The sequence below is a fragment of the Phyllobates terribilis genome, unplaced genomic scaffold, assembly GCF_046119375.1.
Source record: "Phyllobates terribilis strain yellow unplaced genomic scaffold, ASM4611937v1 Scaffold_2__4_contigs__length_985480577, whole genome shotgun sequence".
Lineage (NCBI taxonomy): Eukaryota > Metazoa > Chordata > Amphibia > Anura > Dendrobatidae > Phyllobates > Phyllobates terribilis.
Window position 1 is genome coordinate 66,642,306 of NW_027362762.1, and position 24,773 is coordinate 66,667,078.

Here is a 24,773-nt window from a genome sequence, read left to right on the forward strand (position 1 = left end):
CCTTTCCTTGGATTCACCAACTTTTTTTTTCTGGCAATCCATGGTAGTTTTTTAGTTTCCCTTCGTAATAATCATAATGTACGGTGAGCATTTTACAATGAAGACGTATTGAGATAATTAGGAAGCATAATCAGACTAGAACGATGAAAAGAAGAGAGATCGAGGTTATTAAGGAAATGGGTGAACTGCAGAAGATGGGTTATCAAAATGAGGGTTATCAAGTTTGGAAAACAAAGTCTTAGGGGCGATCGTTTTACAATGTACAAATATATGAAGAGAAAGTAAAGAGATCCGTATAATTATCTTTTTAGACTTAAGAATGTGACTGTGACAAAGGGGGCATCCTCTACGTCTAGAGAAACAAAGGTTTAATAATCATCACACGTCGCTGCTTTACTGTAAAAGCAGTGAGATTATGCGTTCTTTACTGTAATAGCAGTGAGATTATGGGTTCTTTACTGTAATAGCAGTGAGATTATGGGTATTTTACTGTAAGAGCAGTGAGATTATGGGTTCTTTACTGTAATAGCAGTGAGATTATGGGTATTTTACTGTAAGAGCAGTGAGATTATGGGTTCTTTACTGTAATAGCAGTGAGATTATGGGTTCTTTACTGTAAGAGCAGTGAGATTATGGGTTCTTTACTGTAAAAGCCGTGAGACTATGGATTCTTTAGAGTGCGAGCAGTGAGATTATGGAACTCTCTGCCACATTATGTTGCAATGTTGTACAAAACTAGAAGGAGGGCCGTCATCCCTGTTTGAAAAATATATTACCCGTTATGGGTGCTACAATATGTGATCCAGGCAACTAGCCTGATTCCTTACCTCATCTGGAATATTGTGTCCAGTTCTGAGCACCACATTTTAATAAAGCCATCGACGAACTGGAGCAAGTTCAGAGAAGATATACCAGGTGGGTAAGCGGACTGTAAACTATGTCCTACAAGGAACGGTTAAAGGATCTGGGAATGTTTAGCTTGCAAAAAAGAAGACTAAGAGGAGACTTAATAGCTGTCCACAAATATCTGAATGGCTGTCACAGTGTAGAGGGATCATCCTTATTCTCATTTACACATGGAAACACGAGATGAAACTGAAAGGGAGAAGATACAGATTAGATATTAGAAAAAAACTTTTTGCCAGTGAGGGAGATCAATAAGTGGAACAGGCGGCCACGAGAGGTGATGAGTTCTCCTTCAATGGAAGCCTTCAGAGGCTGGACAGACATCTGTCTGAGATGGTTTAGTGAATCCTGCATTGAGCAGGGGGCTGGACATGATGACCCCGGAGGTCCCCTCCAGCTCTACCATTCTATGACTGCCGTATGTGGAGTTGAGAAGGATTTTTTCCCCTAATATGGGGCTATTAGCCTCTGCCTGGAGGGTTCTTTCCCTTCTGCTCGATTAACATGTCAAGCTATAGGTTGAACTCAATGGACTTATGTCTGCCTTCAACCTTAAAAACTTTGAACCCATGAACGGAAAATGTCTATAAGTTTTTCACAAACCTGTGCATTGGAACGGTGCTCAAGATCATCACCAAGTTTTGTGTTCGCGTGTAATTTTCATTAAATACTGGCATTTCGCATAAAGAAAAAAAAACAGCATGATGTTTGGCACCAGCCTCATCTGCAGCTAAGTAATGCACTTAGCATCGTTACAAGCCTTAAATGCACTCATTGAGGAGTCTAATTGCATTTTAAATTGGTTTGTTTTTCAGTTGAATAGGTCGGAATGTAGTGCGAGAGAAATGAAATGGGAGTGAAAGAAAGGAGGGAAAACAACACAAAAAGACGCGACTCTATTAAAAAGTGCTCATTACTAGACCTTGCTACTTCCACTAAGTACAGCCCCTGACTGTGCACATGGAGAACTGCATGTCATTGTGTCTTCCTCAACTCAAAAGTAAAATGATGACACCAGACACGATCCTTCCGACCTCATTGTTCTAAACCCAGTAATAGGGGTTCCGATGTGATCCAACCAAACAGATCTCCTGACGCGTCAAAGATCACATCAATAGAGTATAAAAGCTCTCGTCTCCAGAGATTCCTAGTCAGACGCAACGTTGAACCTGATCTCGTTTGGAATCTCCCATAGAATGTTTTAAACGAGCCGCCAGGCGCTGAAAGAACTCTGTGTCTACAATGTTGTCAGAAATTTCCATTGATGGGACCCTGTTAAATGGAATAAAAGTATATATATTTTTTTACAATGAATTCTTTTTAAAATTTCCCTAATTATTATCTATCTAAAAAAGTAATTCGGAAATGTTGCCATTTTCACAGTGGCCACCGGGCCGAATGCTATACTAATAATTCCTGTTTTATAAAGATGACATTTTTGCAGTTTCGTTATTATCACATACAGGAATACAATGATAAATAATATCTCAACATTAAAAAAGATAACACATATTTCACCATTCACAATAGGTGATGTCACAGCTCACCTCCTCCTCCTGTACAATGACTGACAACACCTCTATATACAGTAGATAACACAGGATCCACCATTCACAATAGGTGATGTCACAGCTCACCTCCTCCTTCTGTACAATGACCGATAACACCTCTATATACAGTAGATAACACAGGATTCACCATTCACAATAGGTGATATCACAGCTCACCTCCTACTCCTGTACAATGACTGATAATACCTCTATATACAGTAGATAACACAGGATCCACCATTCACAATAGGTGATATCACAGCTCACCTCCTCCTCCTGTACAATGACTGATAACACCTCTATATACAGTAGATAATACAGGATCCACCATTCACAAGAGGTGATGTAACAGCTCACCTCCTCCTCCTCCTGTACAATGACTGATAACACCTCTATATACAGTAGATAACACAGGATCCACCATTCACAAGAGGTGATGTCACAGCTCACCTCCTCCCCCTCCTCCTGTACAATGACTGATAACACCTCTATATACAGTAGATAACACAGGATCCACCATTCACAATAGGTGATGTCACAGCTCACCTCCTCCTCCTGTACAATGACTGATGACACCTCTATATACAGTAGATAACACAGGATCCACCATTCACAATAGGTGATGTCACAGCTCACCTCCTTCTCCTGTACAATGACTCATAACACCTGTATATACAGCAGATAACACAGGATCCACCATTCACAAGAGGTGATGTCACAGCTCACCTCCTCCCCTTCCTGTACAGTGACTGATAACACCTCTATATACAGTATATAACACAGGATCCACCATTCACAATCGGTGATGTCACAGCTCACCTCCTCCTCCTGTACAATGACTGATGACACCTCTATATACAGTAGATAACACAGGATCCACCATTCACAATAGGTGATGTCACAGCTCACCTCCTTCTCCTGTACAATGACTCATAACACCTGTATATACAGCAGATAACACAGGATCCACCATTCACAAGAGGTGATGTCACAGCTCACCTCCTCCCCTTCCTGTACAGTGACTGATAACACCTCTATATACAGTATATAACACAGGATCCACCATTCACAATCGGTGATGTCACAGCTCACCTCCTCCTCCTGTACAATGACTGATAACACCCCTATATACAGTAAATAACACAGGATCCATAATGGTTAAAAACAAGTAAGTGTTATTTTATATCTTTATAAGGTGGAATTGTTTTTTGGCAATTTCTGCGGAATTTATTTTTGAGTTTCTATAGATTTTGTGTCTCGCTCTCATAAGACCATTGTTGTATATTAGTATCAATAAGTTCGGTCTGTTGCCGAAGGGATAAAATGACCTCGTATTAAACACCTTCTTGTTGCTCTAGAAATATAGCCCCATTTGATCTGTTCCTGTCCACCGAGATCTGCTGTGAAGGATCGCTATATTACAGAACTATTTCACAATATTAAATGCGTCACATGGGTCCGTCCACCATTATGTGTTGTGTCAAATTGTATCTCTGCTAAATGATATCGGTAATTATATTGAGCGATACATTGTATTATTGCCAGTTAACTTTATTCTCTCCAATCAACTCACATTACGGAGAGGGAAAGCGAAAACTTTTTCAAATGACTGGTATAATGGGAGATAGTCCTCGTTATATCTGAGTTCTAGCCTGCCTTGGTGAGAGATCGGGAGTTAATACTACTGGCACAGATGCACATATTAACTTCTATTATGTTTTGTACAATATGGTAGTATGAAATATGTGATAGTTAAAAGTTTTCTCAATCAAAGGGGCATTTTCCTCACCTTTTAGGAGCTTACCGTTCCCATTTTCCTGTCTGTTTTGGATTTTTAGACATGTGATCTTCAGAAAATTGCCTTCATTTCTCATTCATGGAAGATAATGGTCTTCACTCCTTCTTGGTTGCATTAAATACAATATTAATGGCATAATCATGGATTGTGTTCTCGCTTCCATACATGTACCCTTTTATCATCAACCTGAATACCATATTCTTTCTGTAGATGAGCACTTTGTGATGCTATCTATATACCTCATTCCGCCAACAGCTGTTCTCCCCTACTCCACTATACACCCGCATGCTCGTTTTGTTAAGAAAGACCATACATTGCTCTCAGCCACCCATTTCCATTGAGAACAAAGTATCAGGCAAGTTGAAATCCAGCATGCCCAATCCCTCTTTCTTCTGACTTCTGCAATCGAGCGGAGAGTTGGCACAACTGCAAGTACATATGGTACAAATATGGAAATCACACCTGAAACCAGATAAAAAGGGGGAAAGTTGACTCAATCTTTGCATTGTGTGTCTGTGTGTGCCACACTAAGCATGGAGAACATAAAGAGGAGAAGAGAACTGTCTGAGGACTTGAGAACCAAAATTGTTGAACAATATCAACAATCTCAAGGTTACCAGTCCTTCTCCAAAGATCTTGATGTTCCTTTTGTCCATGGTGTGCAATATAATAAAGAAGTTTACCTTGGCACTGTAACTAATCCCCCCTGGACGTGGATGGCAGATAAAAATTGATGAAAGGTTGCAACACAAAATTGGCTTTGCAAACAATATTGCTCTCAGACGAATAAGCACCTCAAGAGGTAATTCCATCTTATGTACTTATGGCATATCCACAGAATATGACAAAAGGTACAGTAGATGCAGATACCACAAATAGGACCTGCATCTATCTCGACAATGGATACCACAACGTGTACCTTTGTCAGTGGAGAGATGGTTGAAATTCTATTTATATTCCAACCACGTTTCAACTGAAACCTGCACGTAACGTGGTCCCGTTCTCGATATGGATGGATGTTCCATTGGATGGACTCGCATCCACTCTACATTTAAGGCATATTATGTGGCTATTCCATTAAAGAATTATTCCCAACATGATATCTCAGTGGTTAGCACTGTTGCAATGCCACACTGGGGTCGCAGGTTCAAATCCCACCAAACAACATCTGTAAGAAATGTGTTTGTTCTGCCCAAGTTTGCGATGGTTTCTTCCATAGTTGTGCTGATTTCACATTGAGATCACCAGTGGAAACAGTGATGACAATATCTGAGAGGCTCTGTGGAATATAAACAATTAAATAAAATTCCCAGTGGTCTTCTTTTTTTTTTAGACGGGATGGTAGACCCTTGTTCTTGGGATAGCTGGGAGTCTCAACCGTCAGACCCCTAGTCAACAGCAAATTATCCCCTAATCACAGAATTTGGCCCCGATTCATCAAAACTTTTACACAAAAAATGTGTTCTAAAAGCTTTGAAGAGTTGCAAAATTTTGGCACAGCTCCAAGTTGAGCCAAAATGTTTTCAACTTTTGCCGTTTTCACTCCACTTTCTCCCAGCTCTGCCATGATGGGTGAAGTTTGAGTGGGATAGGATTGTGGCATGGGCTTGAGGCCACAGCATGTCTAATTCACAAATAGGGATGAGTGGACCGGTAAATTTGGGTTTGTCGAGTTCGACCGACTTTGGTCCAAAGTTCGGTTGAGGTACCAGAACTCTACCTGAACTTTAACCAGAAGCCAAACCCCATAAAAGACAATGGGGACCCAAACTTTGGTTTTGTACATATCTCTCTCTCTGTGTCTATCTCTCTTCGGAACGCTGAACACTAAAACAGACTTCTGGGAGAAATCAGTGTTTGAAGTTCAGCACTTTACAGTTCAAGTTCATTCATTTCTATTCACAAAGAGCTATGGCGTTTCCTACATTAGAGATCTCACTACAGTTCATGACTGGAGTAAGATATCTGGTGTGGTGCACCGAGGCCCATGCCACTCGTCAGAGTTTCCGTATTCATCAAGAGGCGTGAACCTCTTCATGAATCAGGAACGTCTGACTCCACCACTCTTCTTCATCAAGACCATAAAGAAAATCGCCCGAATTTGATGAATCAGGGAATTATTTTTTTTGGAAATTATCTTTTAAAAGTATAAGATGGGATTACTCCTATAAGAGTTAGGGCGGGGACCACACCGGTGTTTCCAATTAGGGACACAATTTTGTAAAAAATGTAAGGCTTATGTCTAGACTCAACTCAATTAATACAATTTGAAAAGAATACATTTCTTATAAATGTTGCATATTCCATATATTTGTTAATGAGATTTTTGTTTCTCTTTCCTAAATCTTGATTAATGATATATTTTTTTAAATTTTATTATATTTTGTTTCTAAACGTTTTATTCTTTTTTTTTTTATTTTAGGAGAAAGAACAATGATGGAATAGCTGTAAACATGGACATCTTGAAAGGCATACGGACATCGCCTTCCAGTGTCATCACCATACTATTTCTAAATTTACTCTTTAAATTATGTATTGGTCTCCAAGGAACGTCCCCTCAGATCTTCCAGTTTACACATTCAATGTACAATGCCACAGTATACGAAAATTCTGCTGCTCGGACTTATCTCAACAGTCAAACCAAAATTGGAATCAAACTGGCCAATCTTTCCTGGGACATCAAATACAGGATAATGTCTGGAGATGAAGAAGGGTTTTTTAAAGCCGAAGAGGTCGTAATTGGTGATTTTTGTTTTCTACGAATACGAACAAAAGGAGGAAATTCTGCCATTTTGAATAGGGAAATTCAGGACAGCTATTTATTATCAATAAAGGCATCGGTGAGAGGGGAGGATTTGGAGGCCTGGACCAAAGTCAACGTGCAGGTCTTAGATATGAATGATTTACGTCCCTTGTTCTCCCCAACCACGTACTCTGTTACCATAGCGGAAAGCACTCCTATAAGGACGAGCATAGCACAGGTTACTGCCACCGATGCCGATATTGGATCCAATGGTGAATTTTATTACTATTTTAAGAATAAGGTAGACCTCTTCTCTGTCCATCCTACAAGTGGGGTTGTATCATTAAGTGGGCGGCTAAACTACGACGAGAAAAACAGATACGACCTGGAGGTTTTAGCTGTAGACCGTGGTATGAAATTATATGGCAACAATGGCGTCAGCAGCACTGCCAAACTTTTTGTTCACATTGAACGTATTAATGAAAACGCTCCTACAATCACTGTGGTCACTCACATTCCATCCATGTTGGACATGGATCCTTCATATGCCGTTGTTACCGTTGATGATATCGATGAAGGCGCCAATGGAGACATTGAATCAGTTACCATTGTCTCGGGAGACGAGTCGCAACAGTTTTCGTTGGTGAAGGAGGGAAAATGGATGAATGAGTATAAAATCAAACAAAAAAGTTCCATTGATTGGGACAACTTTCCATACGGTGTTAATCTGACACTTCAAGCTAAAGACAAAGGGTCTCCTCAGAAGTCTTCAGATTTAAATTACGTGCATATTGCCAGCCCTGAAAAAGAAAAAGTAAAAGCTGAATTCGAGAAAGAGGTTTATGATGTTACAGTTAGTGAGTTCTCTCCTCCTGGTGCTGTCGTAACGGCGGTGAAGGTGCAACCTTCATCTGCTTCTGTGGAATACAAAATTTCCGAAAGTGAAGATTCAGAGTATTTTAAGATCAACCCCAGAACGGGACTCATCACCACAGCACGGCATTTAAACTTGGGTGGGAAAGATACCTATGAAATAGAAGTAACTCAGAAAAACAATGATATTAAAGCAAAGGTTACAATAAAATTAGAAGACGCAAATGATAACACCCCAGAGTTTCAGCAAACCTCCTATGAGTCATTTGTCAATGAGACTGTGCCTGTCGGAACTAACGTGTTGATGGTTTTAGCATCCGATAAGGACAAAGGAGAAAATGGTTATATCACTTATAGCATTGCCAGTTTGAATTCCCTACCTTTTGTCATTAACCAGTTTACGGGAACTATCAGCACTTCTGATGTTCTTGATTTTGAGTCCTCTCCCGAGAGTTATAGATTTATCGTAAGAGCCTCCGATTGGGGGTCTCCATATCGCCATGAGAGTGAAGTCAATGTCACCATTCATATAGGAAACATAAATGATAATAAACCCTTATTTGAAAAAGTTGCTTGCCAAGGAGTCATCTCTTTTGACTTTCCAACCGGTGGACACATCACTGCCGTTTCTGCCATTGATATTGACGAGTTAGAACTTGTCAAGTATAAAATAATGTCAGGGAATGAACTAGGTTTCTTCTACTTGAACCCTGATTCTGGGGTCTTACAGCTTAAGAAATCATTTATCAGTTCTGGTCTTAGAAATAGCAACTTTGCACTTAAGATCACTGCCACAGATGGGGAAAACTTTGCCGACCCTATGTACGTGAACATAACAGTAGTCCATGGTAAGGTCCCATCTAAATATTTTGACTGTAAAGAAACAAGGGTTGCTCAGAAATTAGCAGAAAAACTTCTCACAAAGTCCAAGGCTAATGCCAAGTTAAACTACGAGGACAATTTGTTTGATTTCTATTCAATAAACAGGCAACCCCCCCAATTTGACAAGTCATTTCCTTCAGATGTATCAGTCAAGGAGGACATTCCCGTTGGTTCCTCTATACTAAAAATTAAAGCCACCGACCCTGATTCAGGGTTTAATGGAAAGGTACTTTACACCATTACAGATGGTAATATTGATAGCTGTTTTACCATTGACTTGGAATCTGGACAAATTAGCGTGCTCATGCCCATGGATCGAGAGACTTTGGATAAATATCTTCTTAATATCACTGCTTACGATTTAGGCAAACCTCAGAGATCTTCATGGAGATTGTTGACTATCCATGTCAATGATGCAAATGATAACAGTCCTACTTTTCTTCAAGAAAGCTACTCGGCTAATACTCTAGAGAGCACAAGCTTAGGGACAGAGTTAATTCAGGTGGAAGCTCGAGACAAGGATATTGGACCCAATGGAGAAATATCTTATTCCATTTTAACTGACACAAAAAAATTTGCAATAAACAGCTCTACTGGAATAGTTTATGTTGCTGACCAACTGGACAGAGAACTCATGTCTAATTACACACTGAAAATTGAGGCAAGGGACAAAGCGGAAAACGGTCAACAACTTTTTTCAGTTGTCACCCTCAAGGTCTTTTTGGATGATGTTAATGATTGTGCTCCAGTTTTTGTACCTTTCAGCTACACTGCCAAAGTACTAGAAGATCTACCAGTGGGTACCGTCATATCTTGGCTTGAAACCCAAGATCCGGATCTAGGTTTAGGTGGCCAAGTACGATATTCCTTAGTGAATGACTACAACGGCAGGTTTGAAATTGATAAAACCAGTGGAGCTATTCGTTTGAACAAGGAACTGGACTATGAAAAGCAACAATTCTACAATCTAACCGTACGCGCTAAGGATAAGGGTCGTCCCGTTTCTCTATCTTCAGTTTCATTTGTGGAAGTGGAAGTGGTAGATGTCAATGAAAACCTGCATACCCCTTACTTTTCGGATTTCGCTATAACTGGATCTATCAAAGAGAATTCACGCATTGGAACTAGTGTGTTGCAAGTTTTGGCAAAAGATGAAGATACCGGTCGAGATGGTGAAATACAATACTCCGTAAGGGATGGGAGTGGACTTGGAAGATTCAGTATTGATGAAGAAACTGGTAAGTGACTAAAAGTAGTCAATTAAAATACAATTTTTTTAAAAAAATATATCTACTTACTCAGATCCATTTTTTTGTATTTATATAATAGTATTTTAATATTTCTGATTGAGTAAAGATTTTTCAAGAGGAGATAATTTGATATTTATTTTGGCCAAGGAAATCGGTTTAAAAAAAACGTAATCTATTTATGGCATGAAATGTGCTAAGATCAGTTGTCACTTCCCTTTCCCCACTTCTCTTGGTAGTTGCACCCATGAATTTATCAATAGGGGGGCAAAAACATCTTTTTTTAATTTGAAACCTTAAATCTGTGGTGATAAATAACTAAGGGGTTGTACAAGATGAGAAAAGAGGTATTGCTTTATTTTCCCCAACCAAAAATAGCCATACTTTTGTTCATGGTCTGTGTTGGGTTTGCTGCTCAGTCCCATGCATTTAAATTAGGCTAAGTTGCAATACCAAACACAGCCAGTGGATCAGAGTGGCACTATTTCTGGGAATAGAAGGGACACTATGATAATACAATGAAGATGTGTGTTTTTGAAAGTCAATCGGCTTTTGTCTATGTGTATCAGGAGACTGTAGGGAACTAATGCAGATTTTGGAGCTCATGGTTGTATTGTCCTTATTTTCCAAAAGATTTATATCTGAAGAAATGATTATTATCCAGAAAATCATTCTGAGTTATCGCTATGTATTATCTCGTTTAAGGGGTTGTCCGGGAATATGTTGGGGAATTTTCCCAAAAGCAGCATCACATAGCCACACTCTACAACTAATATAGCAGTTCAGCCCCCTTCACTTAAAAAATAGCTACAAAAGATGACTGTTCAAACCAAGCACAGGCACTCGGTCCACCTTTGGTGTGGCCAAATAGTTCACCTTTGCAACTGCTTGGTTTCTATCTATCTACACCCCTGTTTTCTTAGATTAACAGCTCTGGCTTTACAAGTGCCAGAAGAGGGTGGGGCTAGATGGGAAACAAACAGGGGAAGGTGCACAGAACTGTTTGGCCATGTCAAGGGTGCGCTAAGTGCCTCTGTTTGGTTTGAACAGTCATTTTGTGTTGACAGGCTCCCTTTCAAGGTGTTGTCTACTACTCGGACATCTCCTCAATCCTCATGATTCCCCTTTGTAAAATAATATCACTCACCTCCATTGCCGGCGCTGTTCCAGTGGTGTCTGTATTGGCTCTCCCAGGAATTACATAACATTATGTCACGCGATCCCTGTGGCCAATCAGCGCTGGCTTCACTCTCTTTGCCTTCGGAGAAATCACATACATCCAGAGGAAGCGAGAGCTACTGCTGCTCTCTCATTTCCTCTAGATGTATGTGATAGTCTAAAGGTGGGGAGAGTAAAGCCAGCGCTGATTAGCCACAGGGATGGCGTAACATTCCCGGGAGACCCAGGACTGACATCGCTGGAAAAGCGCCAGCATCGGAGGTGAATATGAGTGATATTATTTTACAAAGGAGAAACATGTGGATTGAGAAGGGGGTTGTCAGAGTAATGGACAATCCCTTTAAATTAGGATATCCGATAAACTTCTGAAAATAAAATCAATAGTCTTTTAATTTACTGTGAACTGTTAACAAAAATTATGAACCCTTACCCTAAAAGGTATCATGAATATAATTATTTGCCAGTAGAAAATTGGTTGATTTTTTAAAATTCACCTCTTGCCTGTTTCATCTGAGCCAGACTAAAAAACTTCGGCTGAGTCAGCCGGGTGATTTGGACTCCATCCTGTTGAGATATGTGTAAAAGCCATTCGGCAATATGATCTCTGATACTTAAAAGTCAGTAGCCGATTGATATTGGACTAGTGGCAGCTAAAACACCTCTGAATAATTAATCTTCTGTCTGGTTACAGAGAGAGTCGCGGATTGAATTACCTTACACTGACAGGCCTGTTTATTTACCGTTTGTTTAGTTCATGTGCTCATTATGAAGTGGCCATCGATTTTAGGTTAAAGGTTTGCCGCAAATCCAGATGTGTCATGGGTTATTAGCTAAGGCAATTAATGACGGCTGGCGGCACCTATGCCTTATGTCTTGATCATTTTTTTTCTTGTGTGTAATGAAGTTATACATTTTAATGGATCCATGTAATAGAGTTGTAGTCTGGGTCTTTGACCAGTTTGTATGTCGGTCGGCGCTAGTCATCCACATGATGTCTAATCTGGTCCTGTTCTACTGTCAGTGATATCATTTATCTACGTCACTTGTAGAAATACAGAAATATCTATATATTCGCCTTAGTTTTAGATAAGTAGCAGAGTAGAAAAATTTTTTGAAGGCAACATGTCGAAAGAAGGTTTGCCACAAGTAAGGAATGGAGGGTCTTTAGGATTACTGTTGCCCTGGGACAGATAGCGCTCATGTTAGAAAATAATATGTGACACTGAATCAGTACTGCTTGAGACCTGGACCACTACCACAGCGGGTGCAGCCATCACTCTCCAGGCCTAGTGCCAGAGTGTGCTCCTTACCACATAGAAGACACCATTATTACTAAGAGTACATGGTTGATGGGGGGAACCTGTTATAGATTTTTCTTCGGGGGTCAGGAGCTTCAATTTACATCTCTGGTATAGACCTTCACATCCCCAAGCAGTACTTGGTTCTTGTTTGCCCCAAATCTCCGCTCCACCACTCTTTAAGATGCTGCTAACCAAGGCTTGTCCCCATCTCCAGATGCCCCACAACAACCACTTCTATGGTACATATGCCCAGGAACGTTGCTGTTCTTCTCATCATCCTAGCTTTTAGGATTGCAGGGTCCGAGGAGCCAAGTAGCCAAGTAGTCAATGCTCCTTGAAATTTGTAACTAATGCCTATCGCCTTTGGGGTGATATAAACAGTAACGGTCAACACAAATGTGTGTGTGTGTGGGGGGGGGTTGCAGGCCCACTCATCATTGGGGGAGATGTCAATTGGGCATGTTCGATTTCAGATTGCCAATCATTTTGTTCTCCCGGAGATAAGCCACCAGCAGAAATGTTTGACAGTGGCTTTGTCATAGAGAACACTGGAGCACTTGGCCGTAAGCGCGCTCCTTTGTAAGGGGAAGACACCGATTTTGCTGTTGGCCAGATGATTGGCCAAATCATCATTTGGCTGACAGCCATCCATTCTGTATAGCCAGATTAAGGCCACTGAAAGTTTAAAATGCCCCCCTAAAGTGGTCTGATTAGCTTCAAAAGTGTTTGCCAAACTATTTGATGGTATATACCACAGGATCCAATAATATAAACAAATGTCTTTTATTTAGAATTTTTAAAAAATATCCAGATAGCGATAATGTAACTCCAGCTGGTGGAAGAACAATAATAGATGGGAAAACACAGGGGCTACTTGGTGCCCCTGTGTTTTCCCTTCTATTATTGTTCTTCCACCAGCTGGAGTTACATTATCGCTATCTGGATATTTTTTAAAAATTCTAAATAAAAGACATTTGTTTTTATTATTGGAGTCTGTGGAGCTGGATCATCGTCTTTCCTATTACCTGTCTACTGAGCGCAAGCAGCAGTGCTGATCACGGATCCCGGAGACACCCAGCTGCTTCATGGAGGTGAGCTGTTTTTTTTCGTTTCCCTTTCCATATACCACAGGATATTTGATTTTTTTTTAAAGAACATTCAGAACCAAAAAGGCTTAAAAAATAATTCATACATTAGGTAGTTGACCTTGGAGTAGATTCCAGTTACATTCCTAAACTATTGGAGAACCTGGTACTTGTTTCTCGCAAATTCCTTTCCAGGATCCTTGGGTTGATTCTCCACCCATGTTTACGAAGATTAAAAGGATCTCCAGATGCCACAAAGCAACCACATTATCTGTATCATCATATGTACGCTCTTTAATGTTGCTATCCTTCTCACCATCATAGAGTTTAGTGCTGGACGATCCCAGGAGTTGAGCAGCCAATGCTCTTTAAAAATTTTAACTAGTTCCTAATGGAATGGTTTGGTCTATGGAAGGTCAATGAAATCTAAAGTCACCTGAAGTGGTCTGACTTGCCTCAAAAATGTTTAGTCGAATCTTTGGGAAGACCCAAAACTTTGTATTATCTTCTTTCAAAAGGGTGTTACAGGGCCAAAAAGGCTAAATAAAATATCATTCACACGTTGAGTAGTGGACTTTGCAATAGTTCCATAGTACAAAAAACATACAAACTTCTCTTAATCAGTTAGGTGATTTACATATGTTTATCGTCTCAGATTTATATGACAAGCTGAGAAGGAGATTAGGATCTTTATCTGATTTTTCCCTCACTTGAACCTTGTGCTCACTTGAACCTTGACACTTAGGGCCTGATTCATTTTTTTTAAGTCACTTTAATTTGTTTGTATTGTAGTATTCATCAATATTTATTTAATCAAATTCTTAAAATGGCACACACTGTTCTTGAATTTTACGCAAAGGAAAAAATGCTTTTGATTTTTTATCCTTTTTTTGCTCCTTTTAGAGCAAAAATTCTCATGTTCCTTAAAAGCAGGGGTGAGGAATCTCTGTAAGTCCTTTCCTTCAGCCCCTGGGCAGATTCCCGGGAATCAGAGTACGCAGGCAGGCAAGATGCCGACCAGGGCCCCTTTCATTACTCCTTGCGCACGCAGCGTTCGTTACAAAAAAAAAGCACCCATGGTCTAAAATGTCCAAAAATGTATGCAAAAGACTAGAAGAATACATTAAAATACTCCAGGGGGTACTGGAGTACATTTTCACCCAAATTTTGCAACTTGATGAATTTGACTACAAATATGTGTAAAACAACAACCATGCCCACAATGTCAAGTTTAAAAGATAAAAAAAAGCAAACACATATAAAATTGAGTTGAAAAAGGTGAAAATGAAAAGATGAATTTGGCGAAATTAAAAAATAGGCTAAAGCTCCAAAAACTAGACGAAAAAATGAGACAAATGCAATATTGAAACAGACACTTAATGTGTTAATAAAATATTTTGGCAAAGCCTCTTAACATTGTAAACCTTTGCATGCCTAAGAATTTTAAGATACAGTAAAAATTAGGAGTAAATTCATGTGATTAATTGTGTTAGATAAGGTCTGAAGACCTCCCTTATTTTTCGACTGGAAGGGCTGTATGGTTTTCTCAATATTCTAGCCTCATCAATGCTGCTATCTGAATCTGTAAACTGGTGGCTTAAAGGGGACTTTCACCCGGTCAGACATGGACAGGTTTTGCTCTTATTTCATTCCCACTGCTCCCCCTGATTATTCAGTTTTATTTATTTTTTTTTATCCGACATACCATTACAGAGATATGGGCTTTTTTATTTAGTGCTCATTTTTATCGTCTTTACCGAGGAGGCGGTGCTCACAGGTTAATAATTTAGAGCAGCCTAAGCCACGCCCCAGAGGATCCTGTGAGCCACGCCTTCTTAGTAAAAAGCCTAAATATTGACACTAAATTAAAAAAATTTGGAACCGTATGGCAAATTTAAAAACCTGAATTCTCAGGTGAGCAGTGGACATAAAATAATAGTTAAAACTTAGCAATTTTGACTTTTTCTCGGGTCCCCTTTAATGGGTTTTTCCAGGATTATAAAAATATGGCTGCATTTTCCAAAAAAATAACAGTTAACGTAAAAGTACTTAAAAGAGATCATAGTACAACTGCAGATTCAAATGGAAGGAAAACGCACTCAATACATATTACCAATTCAACCAATTGTTCATCGTAAAAAAAATGGATTGAACCCTTGTTTGTTTGTTTTTTAACAATTTTAAAAGGGCAGGACATTTAAAAAAATAAGATGGTACTGTCAATTAATTGTAGTATTGGTTATTTTTAGTCGTATCATTTTAGTTCTATCATGGAACTATTGAAATGTAGAAGTGACAGTCCTTAATAATGTAATTTCCTCATTATTATAACAAAAAGTATATGTAGACCCTTGATATGCTCAACTGAATATGGATTGGAGGTAAGGGATTCACTGATGGGGCAACAGTCAAGCACCTTTCTCCAAGAATATGTGCCAAAATTTGTTGTGTTGGCTTATCCTTAAAGGGGTTATCCGGTAGTACTTTTTTAAAAATTTTTTATAAGGACCTACGAATTAACAGACAGGTACCGTAGTTGCTACCTTCCTGCCTGATTTGCCCATCGCTGATCTCCGCCAGCACACAGTGGTCACGGACCACTCCTGCCGGCGATACAGCGGCTTCCACTGACGTCACATCAACAAATCACTGGCTTCTCTTCTGCTCTGCTCTGTTAATGAGGCATGACTGCTGATGTCATGCTGATTGACACCCGGCTCCCCGCTGCTTAACTGTGGGGAGCCGGCTGTCAATCAGCATGATGTTGGCAATGATGCCACATGGACAGATCAATTCGGGTAAAGAAGAGCTGCCCTGTTGACATTGAGCTGCTGAGTCGCTTGCAGGAGCAGGCACTTTGTGCTGGCGCCAGGTAAAACAAGCAAGTAGTTTAGGACCATAGTAAAGAAAAAAAAATAGTCCTGGATAAAACCTGTAATGCTCACGCACATGGCTGTTTTATAGATCTTTGTTGCCCTGATCTACCGTATTTTTCGGACTATAAGACGCACCGGACCATAAGACGCACCTAGGTTTTAGAGGAGGAAAATAATAATAAAAAAAAATGTAAGCAAAAAATGTGGTCATGATGCACTTTTAAGGGGGAGGAGGTCTTCTGCTGACACTGGTATAGAGGTAATGTCCCCCAATTCTGACAATATCCCCCATCCTGGTATATATGCCCCCCTTCCTTTAATACATGATCCCCATCCTGGTATGCCTGGCACCCCTCCATCCTGGTATGCATGGCACCCCTCATCCCCAAGCCTGGTATGCATGGCACCCCTCATCCCCAAGCCTGGTATGCATGGCACCCCTCATCCCAAATCCTGATATGCATGGCACAGTAATCCCCATCCTGGTATGCAAGGCACCCCTCATCACCAATCCTGGTATGCATGGCACCCCTCATCCTTATCCTGGTATGCATGGCACCCCTCATCCCTATCCTGATATGCATTGCACCCCTCATCCCTATCTTGGTATGCATGGCACCCCTCATCCCAATCCTGATATGCATGGCACCCCTCATCCCTATCCTGGTATGCATGGCACCCCTTATCCCTATCCTTGTATGCATGGCACCCCTCATCCCTATCCTGGTATGCATGGCACTCCTCATGCCTATCCTGGTATGCACGGCACCCCTCATCCCTATCCTGGTATGCACGGCATCCCTCATCCCTATCCTGGTATGTACGGCACCCCTCATCCCTATCCTGGTATGCACGGCACCCCTCATCCCTATCCTGGTATGCATGGCACCCCTCATCCTTATCCTGTTATGCATGGCACCCCTAATCCCTGTCCTGGTATGCATGGCACCCCTCATCCCTGTCCTGGTATGCTTGGTCCCCTCATGTTTATCCTGTTATGCATGGCACCCCTAATCCCTGTCCTGGTATGCATGGCACCCCTCATCCCTGTCCTGGTATGCATGGCACCCCTAATCCCTGGCCTGGTATATATGGCACCCCTAATCCCTGTCCTGGTATGCATGGTACCCCTCATCCCTGTCCTGGTATGTATGGCACCCCTAATCCCTGTCCTAGTATGCATGGTACTCCTAATCCCCATCAAGATGCACATACAAAAAAAAATAAACACTCCTACTCACCTCTCTTCTCTCCTCCAGTGCTGCGTCCTGTCTGCCTGCACTGATCTCTCCATGTGAGGCGCGCATGACGTCACTGCCATGCGCGGCTCACAAGGAGAGATCAGCTGCCGGATGTCTCTGCTCCCCACGCCGGAACTGTGTGCGCGGGGAGCAGTGACTTCACTCTCCTTCATAGCCGGCACACAGCGGAGCCGCGCTGCGGCTGCTGCCGGCTATCTCCTGTGCCCGCTCATTAAAGGGAATGAATATTCACCCCCTCCCCACTCCCATGGGTGTGGAGAGAGGTTGAATATTCATGCCCTTTAACAGCGGGCACAGGAGATAGCCGGCAGCAGCAGGAGCCGCGCTTCGCTCCGCTGTGTGCCGCTATTAAGGAGCATGAATATTCAGTGCTCCCCACGCCCATTGGGCGTGGGGTGCACTGAATATTCACTTTCTTTAGCAGCGGGGAAAGTGTAGGCTGCAGCGGGTAGCTGCTGCCTCCTGTGCCCCGCTCCTCCACCGCTACCGCTCCCCCCACACCCCGTATATATATACACCCCCCCCAACATTCGGACTATAAGACGCAGCCCCCATTTTCCTCCAAAATTTTGGAGGAAAAAAGTGCGTCTTATGGTCCGAAAAATACGGTAAGTACAGTGCCCAAAAAATATATTCGTCCATACAGTACTCTTCTATGCTTCCCCACATGAAGGGACTATATGAAGCTACACACAAGGTCTTTGGCTTTGTAATGTAGAATCGTAGGGTCTCCCGGTGTCTCCATACTCAGACTTGGATGTACAACATCATTATTGCTAAAAATATTATTACTTTACTATTTTTCTTTTTTTCAGCACCTAGTGATAGGCTCTTCTAGGCTTCCTCTGAATATAAAGGCTGCCTTATACTCACTGCTTGTAAGTTATGCAGAACATTTCCCTTGTCTTTTGTGTACGGTAAAATATTCAAATTATTTCCATTCTTTGATATTTTTCTTTTCTTCTTTTTTTTGGTTTTTATTATTGCTTTCATCACTTTCTTATAATAACCCGAGACTGTTCTAGAATAAGATGCCTGTTAAGACGAGAACATGCTGAAACTCGACACAGATGTTGTACACCTCAACGTCTTACAACCAAGGAAGGACCATGTGTTCGAATGCAAATTTGGACATGAATATTTTTGGGGTGTGAAAGCAGCCTGTCTTCAATAGTGGGGGTAAAGATTTCTGTGAGGTCTTTCATGCGTTTATATAGTAATTGAATCTTTGGAAAAGAGATTACCCAACAAAATTTTCCATGAACATATTGAAAACTATTGATGTGTCTAAGACCTTGGAAGACCCTCTTGATTGATTTTTTTTTTTTAGTTCAGTCATTTGAAATTGAAATGAGGTTTTAAAAAAAATTGCAATGTAGACTAAAAACAAATGTGTTCCAGAGGAGAATAGAGCTGAGAGTAAAACAAAAAGTATAGGAACATATAGGAGAATAAAGCCATGAACCTAAAGTAGAAAGTGTCAACTTGGCAAAACATGAGGAGTTTAATGTCTACCTTCAAAGGTTCTCGACACAACAGGATTGTTCTCCATCCATGGTGGAGACTGTCAGAATATGGTAAAGCGGAAAGAAATTTGAAGAAAGGGTATTTTTTATGTATATTCTGCCAGAAAGGTCATAAATGTTCGGGGAACCCAAACCATCTGAGAGATCGTAGGGAAGCCTGAGGGCATCAGACGGTAAATAATTCCACGTGTTCTCGCAAGCTCAATACTTAAATCATGAAACAAGGGAGGCCATTGTGTTCACCCATAAATACCATTATATCATGATAAATCATGTTGATAAGAGTCGCCTGAAGCAAGACTCATACACACATGGGGTTCAGTTGGCTCTAAGATACCTGAAAGAGGAGACTTTAGTGGGCTAAAATGACTCAGATTTTGTCATGGAACCAGATGGACACCATTATGAACTAGTGGGATGCAAATGTGTACAGATTTAATTACATTTTTTTTACTATGTACCAAAGAACTAACAGTCAGGTAGTTTTAACTACATCCATGTTGTGCCTGGCGCCGATCTCTGCCACCACAGACCACTCCTGCTGACGATGCAGCGTCTTTCGCTGACGTGACGTTGACAGAGCAGCATCTTCTCTTCCCCTCTGCTCTGTTAAAGGGGTATGACTGCTGGCGTCATGCTGATTGAAGGTCGGCTCCCCGCTGCCTAACTGCGGGGAGTTGGCTGTCAATAAGCATGACATTGGAAAAGGTCTGGAAAACAGCAGTAAAAAAAAAACCACCCAAAAATACTGGAAAAAATATAAAAATAACATTGAAAAAACACTCAGGAAACAACCCAACAAAATGATCATAGAATCATTGAATGGTAGAGTTGGAAGGGACCTCCTGGGTCATCTGGTCCAACCCCCTGCTCAAAGCAGGATTCACTAGATCATCTCAGACAGATGTCTGTCCGGCCTCTGTTTGAAGACGTCCATTGAAGGGGAACTCACCACCTCTCGTGGCAGCCTGTTCCACTCATTAATCACCCTAACTGTCAAAAAGTTTTTTCTAATATCTAATCTGTGTCTCCTCCCATTTAGTTTCATCCAATTGCTTCTAGTCTTTCCTTGTGCAAATGAGAATAAAGATGATCCTTCTACAATGTGACAGCCCTTGACATATTTGTAGACAGCTATTAAGTCTCCTCTCAGTCTTCTTTTTTGCAAGCTAAACATTCCCAAATCCTGCAACCGTTCCTCATAGGACATGGTTTGCAGACCAGTCACCATTCTGGTCGCTCTTCTCTGAACTTGCTCCAGTTTGTCTATGTCTTTTTTAAAATGTGGTTCCCAAAACTGTACACAGTATTCCAGATGAGGTCTGACCAAAGAGGAGTAAAGACCGATAATGACTTCACGTGATCTAGACTGTATGCTTCTGTTAATACATCCCAGAATTGTATTTGCCTTTTTTGCTGCTGCATCACACTGTTGACTCATGTTTAGTCTATGATCTATTAGTATACCTAAGTCTTTTTCACATGTGCTGTTGCTTAGCTCTATTCCTCCCATTCTGTATATGCTTTTTTCATTTTTATTGCCCAGATGTAGTACTTTGCATTTTTCCCTGATGAAAAAGATCCTTCAGGTTCACAAAATTCCAGAGGAAAGGAGCAATTCTAATTGAAAAAAGGATGTTTTTTACCCCTTGCAAACAAAGTAGTGTGAACTTACCCTAATGGCTATTACTCCTCACCCCTATAGACATACACCTACACGCTCAGTTCAGCAGAGTGTGCATGGTCTTTTCCATGTGAAGAGGCAAGTAAACTACTGTGAGACACTCTTGGCAGAGGCTTATATTCTCTGAAAACCTACCGAATCCTTATTTCCACGAACATCTGTCAGGGAAAGATGCATGTATCCCAACAGTTATCTGATCCTAAAGGGATTGTATGCTTTAGACAATCAACCTATTGTTAAAGATGATTGTAGGGTATCTGAAAAGCGGAGGTGACAGCAAATGATTCATTTCCCTAGAGCTCCTCCGCTGGAGAAAAAAAGGATTGCATAGTTTCAATGGAAATCTATGGGTTGTCTGTCTGGATGTCCCTTTGGAGGGAAGCTCCTAGTACCCTCTCTATACTAGTTTTTTGTATACATTTTTGACAATCTTTATCGTAAACCCCATTCATTACAAACGATTAGTAAATGTCGTGCGGGAGAGGACTGATCACGACAGATTCACAGTGAATCCCATTATTCTACCTTCGGAGGTTAATTAGACGGAAACATGAATATCCCACATAGGACAAGAATTCTAAAGTGTGACTTGTAAAGCAAAAAGAAAAAAAAAAGCCACATAAATGTAAGTGTGAACCCGGCTTTATCTCGTTGTACAGTTACACATTGTATGTGAAGGGCTCACCATCGAACAGTAGAAAGCTAGATACAAATTAGCCAGCGCTAATGAGGCAGAAAGTCTAATCAGTAGAGGACATTAATCATGACCGGCCACACAACTATACCAGACACTTCCCTGAGGGGTATGTTTTAGGGAGAGGGCAGCTAGGGAAACGGGAAAGGACATTTGTAATTCAAAGGTTCTTCTCAACATGTTCTGCATGTCCCATTAGTCAGTGCTGAAAAGTCCGAGCCGGAGGTGGTACGGAAATAAGATTTCTGAGCTTGTAGAAACAAGATAGGATATGAATACTTATAGCATATATATATATTTTTTGTTAGGGGCTAGGGATGGGGCTTTATGTATGTATGTGTATATATATATATATATATATATATATATATATATATATATATATATATATATATATATATATATAAAGCAAAAAGAGCTGAAAACTGCTGTTCACAAACGTCCTCCATCCAACCTCACTGAGCTCCAGCTGTTTTGCAAGGAAGAATGGGCAAGAATTTCCGCCTCTCGATGTGCAAAACTGATAGAGACGTACCCCAAGCGACTTGCAGCTGTAATCGCAGCAAAAGGTGGCGCTACAAAGTATTAACTCAAGGGGGCAGAATAATATTGCACGCCCCACTTTTCAGTTTTGAATTTGTTAAAAAAGTTTAAAATATCCAAGAAATTTTCGTTCCACTTCACGATTGTGTCCCACTTGTTGTTGATTCTTCCTGAAAAAAAAATAGATTTTTCTATCTTTATGTTTGAAGCCAGAAATGTGGCAAAAGGTAGAAAAGTTCAAGGGGGCCAAATACTTTCACAAGGCACTGTATATAATGTGTGAGTATGTACCGTATATATAGGAATATCTTAAGAGTAACTTTATGCAAAATTACATTAATTTACAATTATTTATTTATTTTACTCACTTAATTCCACAGCGCTGTACAGACATTATCGGCACTGTTCCCATTGTGGCTCAAAATCTAAATTCACTATCGGTATGTCTTTGAAAATGTGGGAGGAAACCGGAGAACCTGGAGGAAACCCACGCAAACACGGGGAGAACATACAAACTCCTTTCAGATGTTGTCACATCTGGAGGATAAATATGGAGACGTGAGGAGGGGAAGGGGCAATGAACACTTCATATGTCAGATTGAGGTGCCAAGGGCCCACCAGTAACCAACTCCAGGGCCCCACTTTACAACTACATGCAAATGTGACATTATCCTCAATCACAACTTTATATAACAATGAACTGGTAAATGAATAAGATGCCGCCTTTGTCTGTACTTAGTGATACAAGTATGTTATACCAAGTATTGCACATATAAGAGGGTGGTGGCCCACCAGAGAATTCCCCTGTTCTCCTTTGAGCCAGTCCAAGTCTGGTTAGAGAGAATTGTCGGAGAGGATGGGGGCATGGATAGGATGTGTAATTTGGAGTCTTTTGGGAATAAGTATTGCCCCCCCCAAAAGTCAGGATACAGATTAGGTCTTTGAGGTAGCAGCAGAAATGGGTGGTGGTAGAATAGGAGAGGAAGGGTCTGGTCTGGGTCACAGTGAGCAGGTGGGCCCTATTGGAGCGTCAAGGATACCAGAGCCTTCCAAAATCTAATCTCAGCTAGACAGTTAGATTGTTCCTCCATTCTGCAAATATGGTCATTTATGTCTAACCATGCTCTTATGGCAGAAGAAGGATTTTGACCAAGGTCGTCAACTTGACTTTTCATTTTTTTTCTGGACAGTTTACCAAAAAATTCACGGACAGACAATATTTTTTACAGACACATTGTAAAGCCATAATAAATCATTAGGATTATAAGTAGAGATGAACGGTGTTCGACTAGAACTGTTCGCCAATCTCAAATTTGAGCTGTTTTGGGCGGTGTTCGAGTCGTTCGACGAACGCGAACGATTTGCAAAAAATTTGGCTGTTCGAGGTTATGTTCGATAACTGTTCATGCACCAAAAGCGTGTCCTGCATGTCTGGCGCTATTTAGAGCACCAATCATGCTGGGATTGTCTGCCACTCACTGTAATGCCGCAGCCATGGTGGTTGTGGCATTACAGTGGTTGCCCAAATAGATGGGAACAGTGCTCACAGTGAAACATGAAAAGCGGCAATTCAGCAGCGGTATACACCGGTACCCGACAATTTAGAACCGAAAGAATAGAGCATCACACATAGATTAGATAGATAGAAACATGTCAGTCACATATATAAGAAGTACAGTGACAGTGTTGGTTACTCTACTTGTCATTTAGTGTTAAAGGATTTATTAAAAAAAATATTAGTGTTTTCAGAAGTGAGCCAAGTTCATTGGACATGAGCTCACCTCATGCACGTCACTGACAGCGTGGGAAAATTCTCCTGCACTCACCGCATGCGCAGGAGAATTTTCCCACGCTGTCAGTGACGTGCATGAGGTGAGCTGAGTTCATTGGACATGAACTCGGCTCATCTGGATGCCATCACAGCCAGACACTGAGCATCCTATGGATGTGCCATTTCTGGGGCGGCTGATGGCTGGTGTTTCTAGCCTGGGAGGGGGCCAATATTCATGGCACCCTTCCTGGGCTATTAATATCAGCCCCCAGCTGTCTGCCTAGCCTTTGCTAGCTATTAAAATAGGGGGGACCCCACTTCATTTTTTTTGGGGTCCCCCATTTTAATAGCTAGTAAAGGCTAGGTATTCAGCTGGGGGCTGATATTAGTAGCCTGGGAAGCTCCGTGGGTATTACCCCCTTCCCAGGCTTCAAACATCTGCCCCAGCCATCTGCTTAACCTCCGCTAGAGACTAAAATTACGGGGAACCCCACGCCAATTTTTTTTTTAATAAATCCTTTATTTTAACACTAAATGACAAGTACAGTAATCGACACTATCACTGTACTTCTTATATATGTGACTGACATGTTTCTATGTATCTAATCTATGTGTGATACTCTATTCTTTCTGTTATAAATTGTCGGGTACCGATGCTGAATTGCCGGCCGGCTTTTTTAAAGAGGCGGTGCATGAAAACACTAATATTTTTTTTAATAAATCCTTTAACGCTAAATGACAAGTACAGTAACCAACACTGTCACTGTACTTCTTATATATGTGACTGACATGTTTCTATCTATCTAATCTATGTGTGATGCTCTATTCCTTCTTGTCTAAATTGTCGGGTGCC

At 40.9% G+C, this 24,773-nt stretch overlaps 1 protein-coding gene across 7 annotated transcripts in view; it reads left to right on the plus strand.

The window, feature by feature from the left end:
• The window catches only part of FAT3 (FAT atypical cadherin 3), a 735,917-nt gene that overhangs the window by 224,943 nt on the left and 486,201 nt on the right, over positions 1–24,773 (plus strand). For all 7 annotated transcript variants that reach the window (XM_073662065.1, XM_073662062.1, XM_073662061.1 and 4 more), the window contains one exon: positions 6,677–9,990. In XM_073662065.1, coding sequence (XP_073518166.1) covers positions 6,708–9,990 — 3,283 coding nt within the window. In that variant the 5' untranslated portion in view covers positions 6,677–6,707. The remainder of the gene's footprint in view (positions 1–6,676; positions 9,991–24,773) is intronic.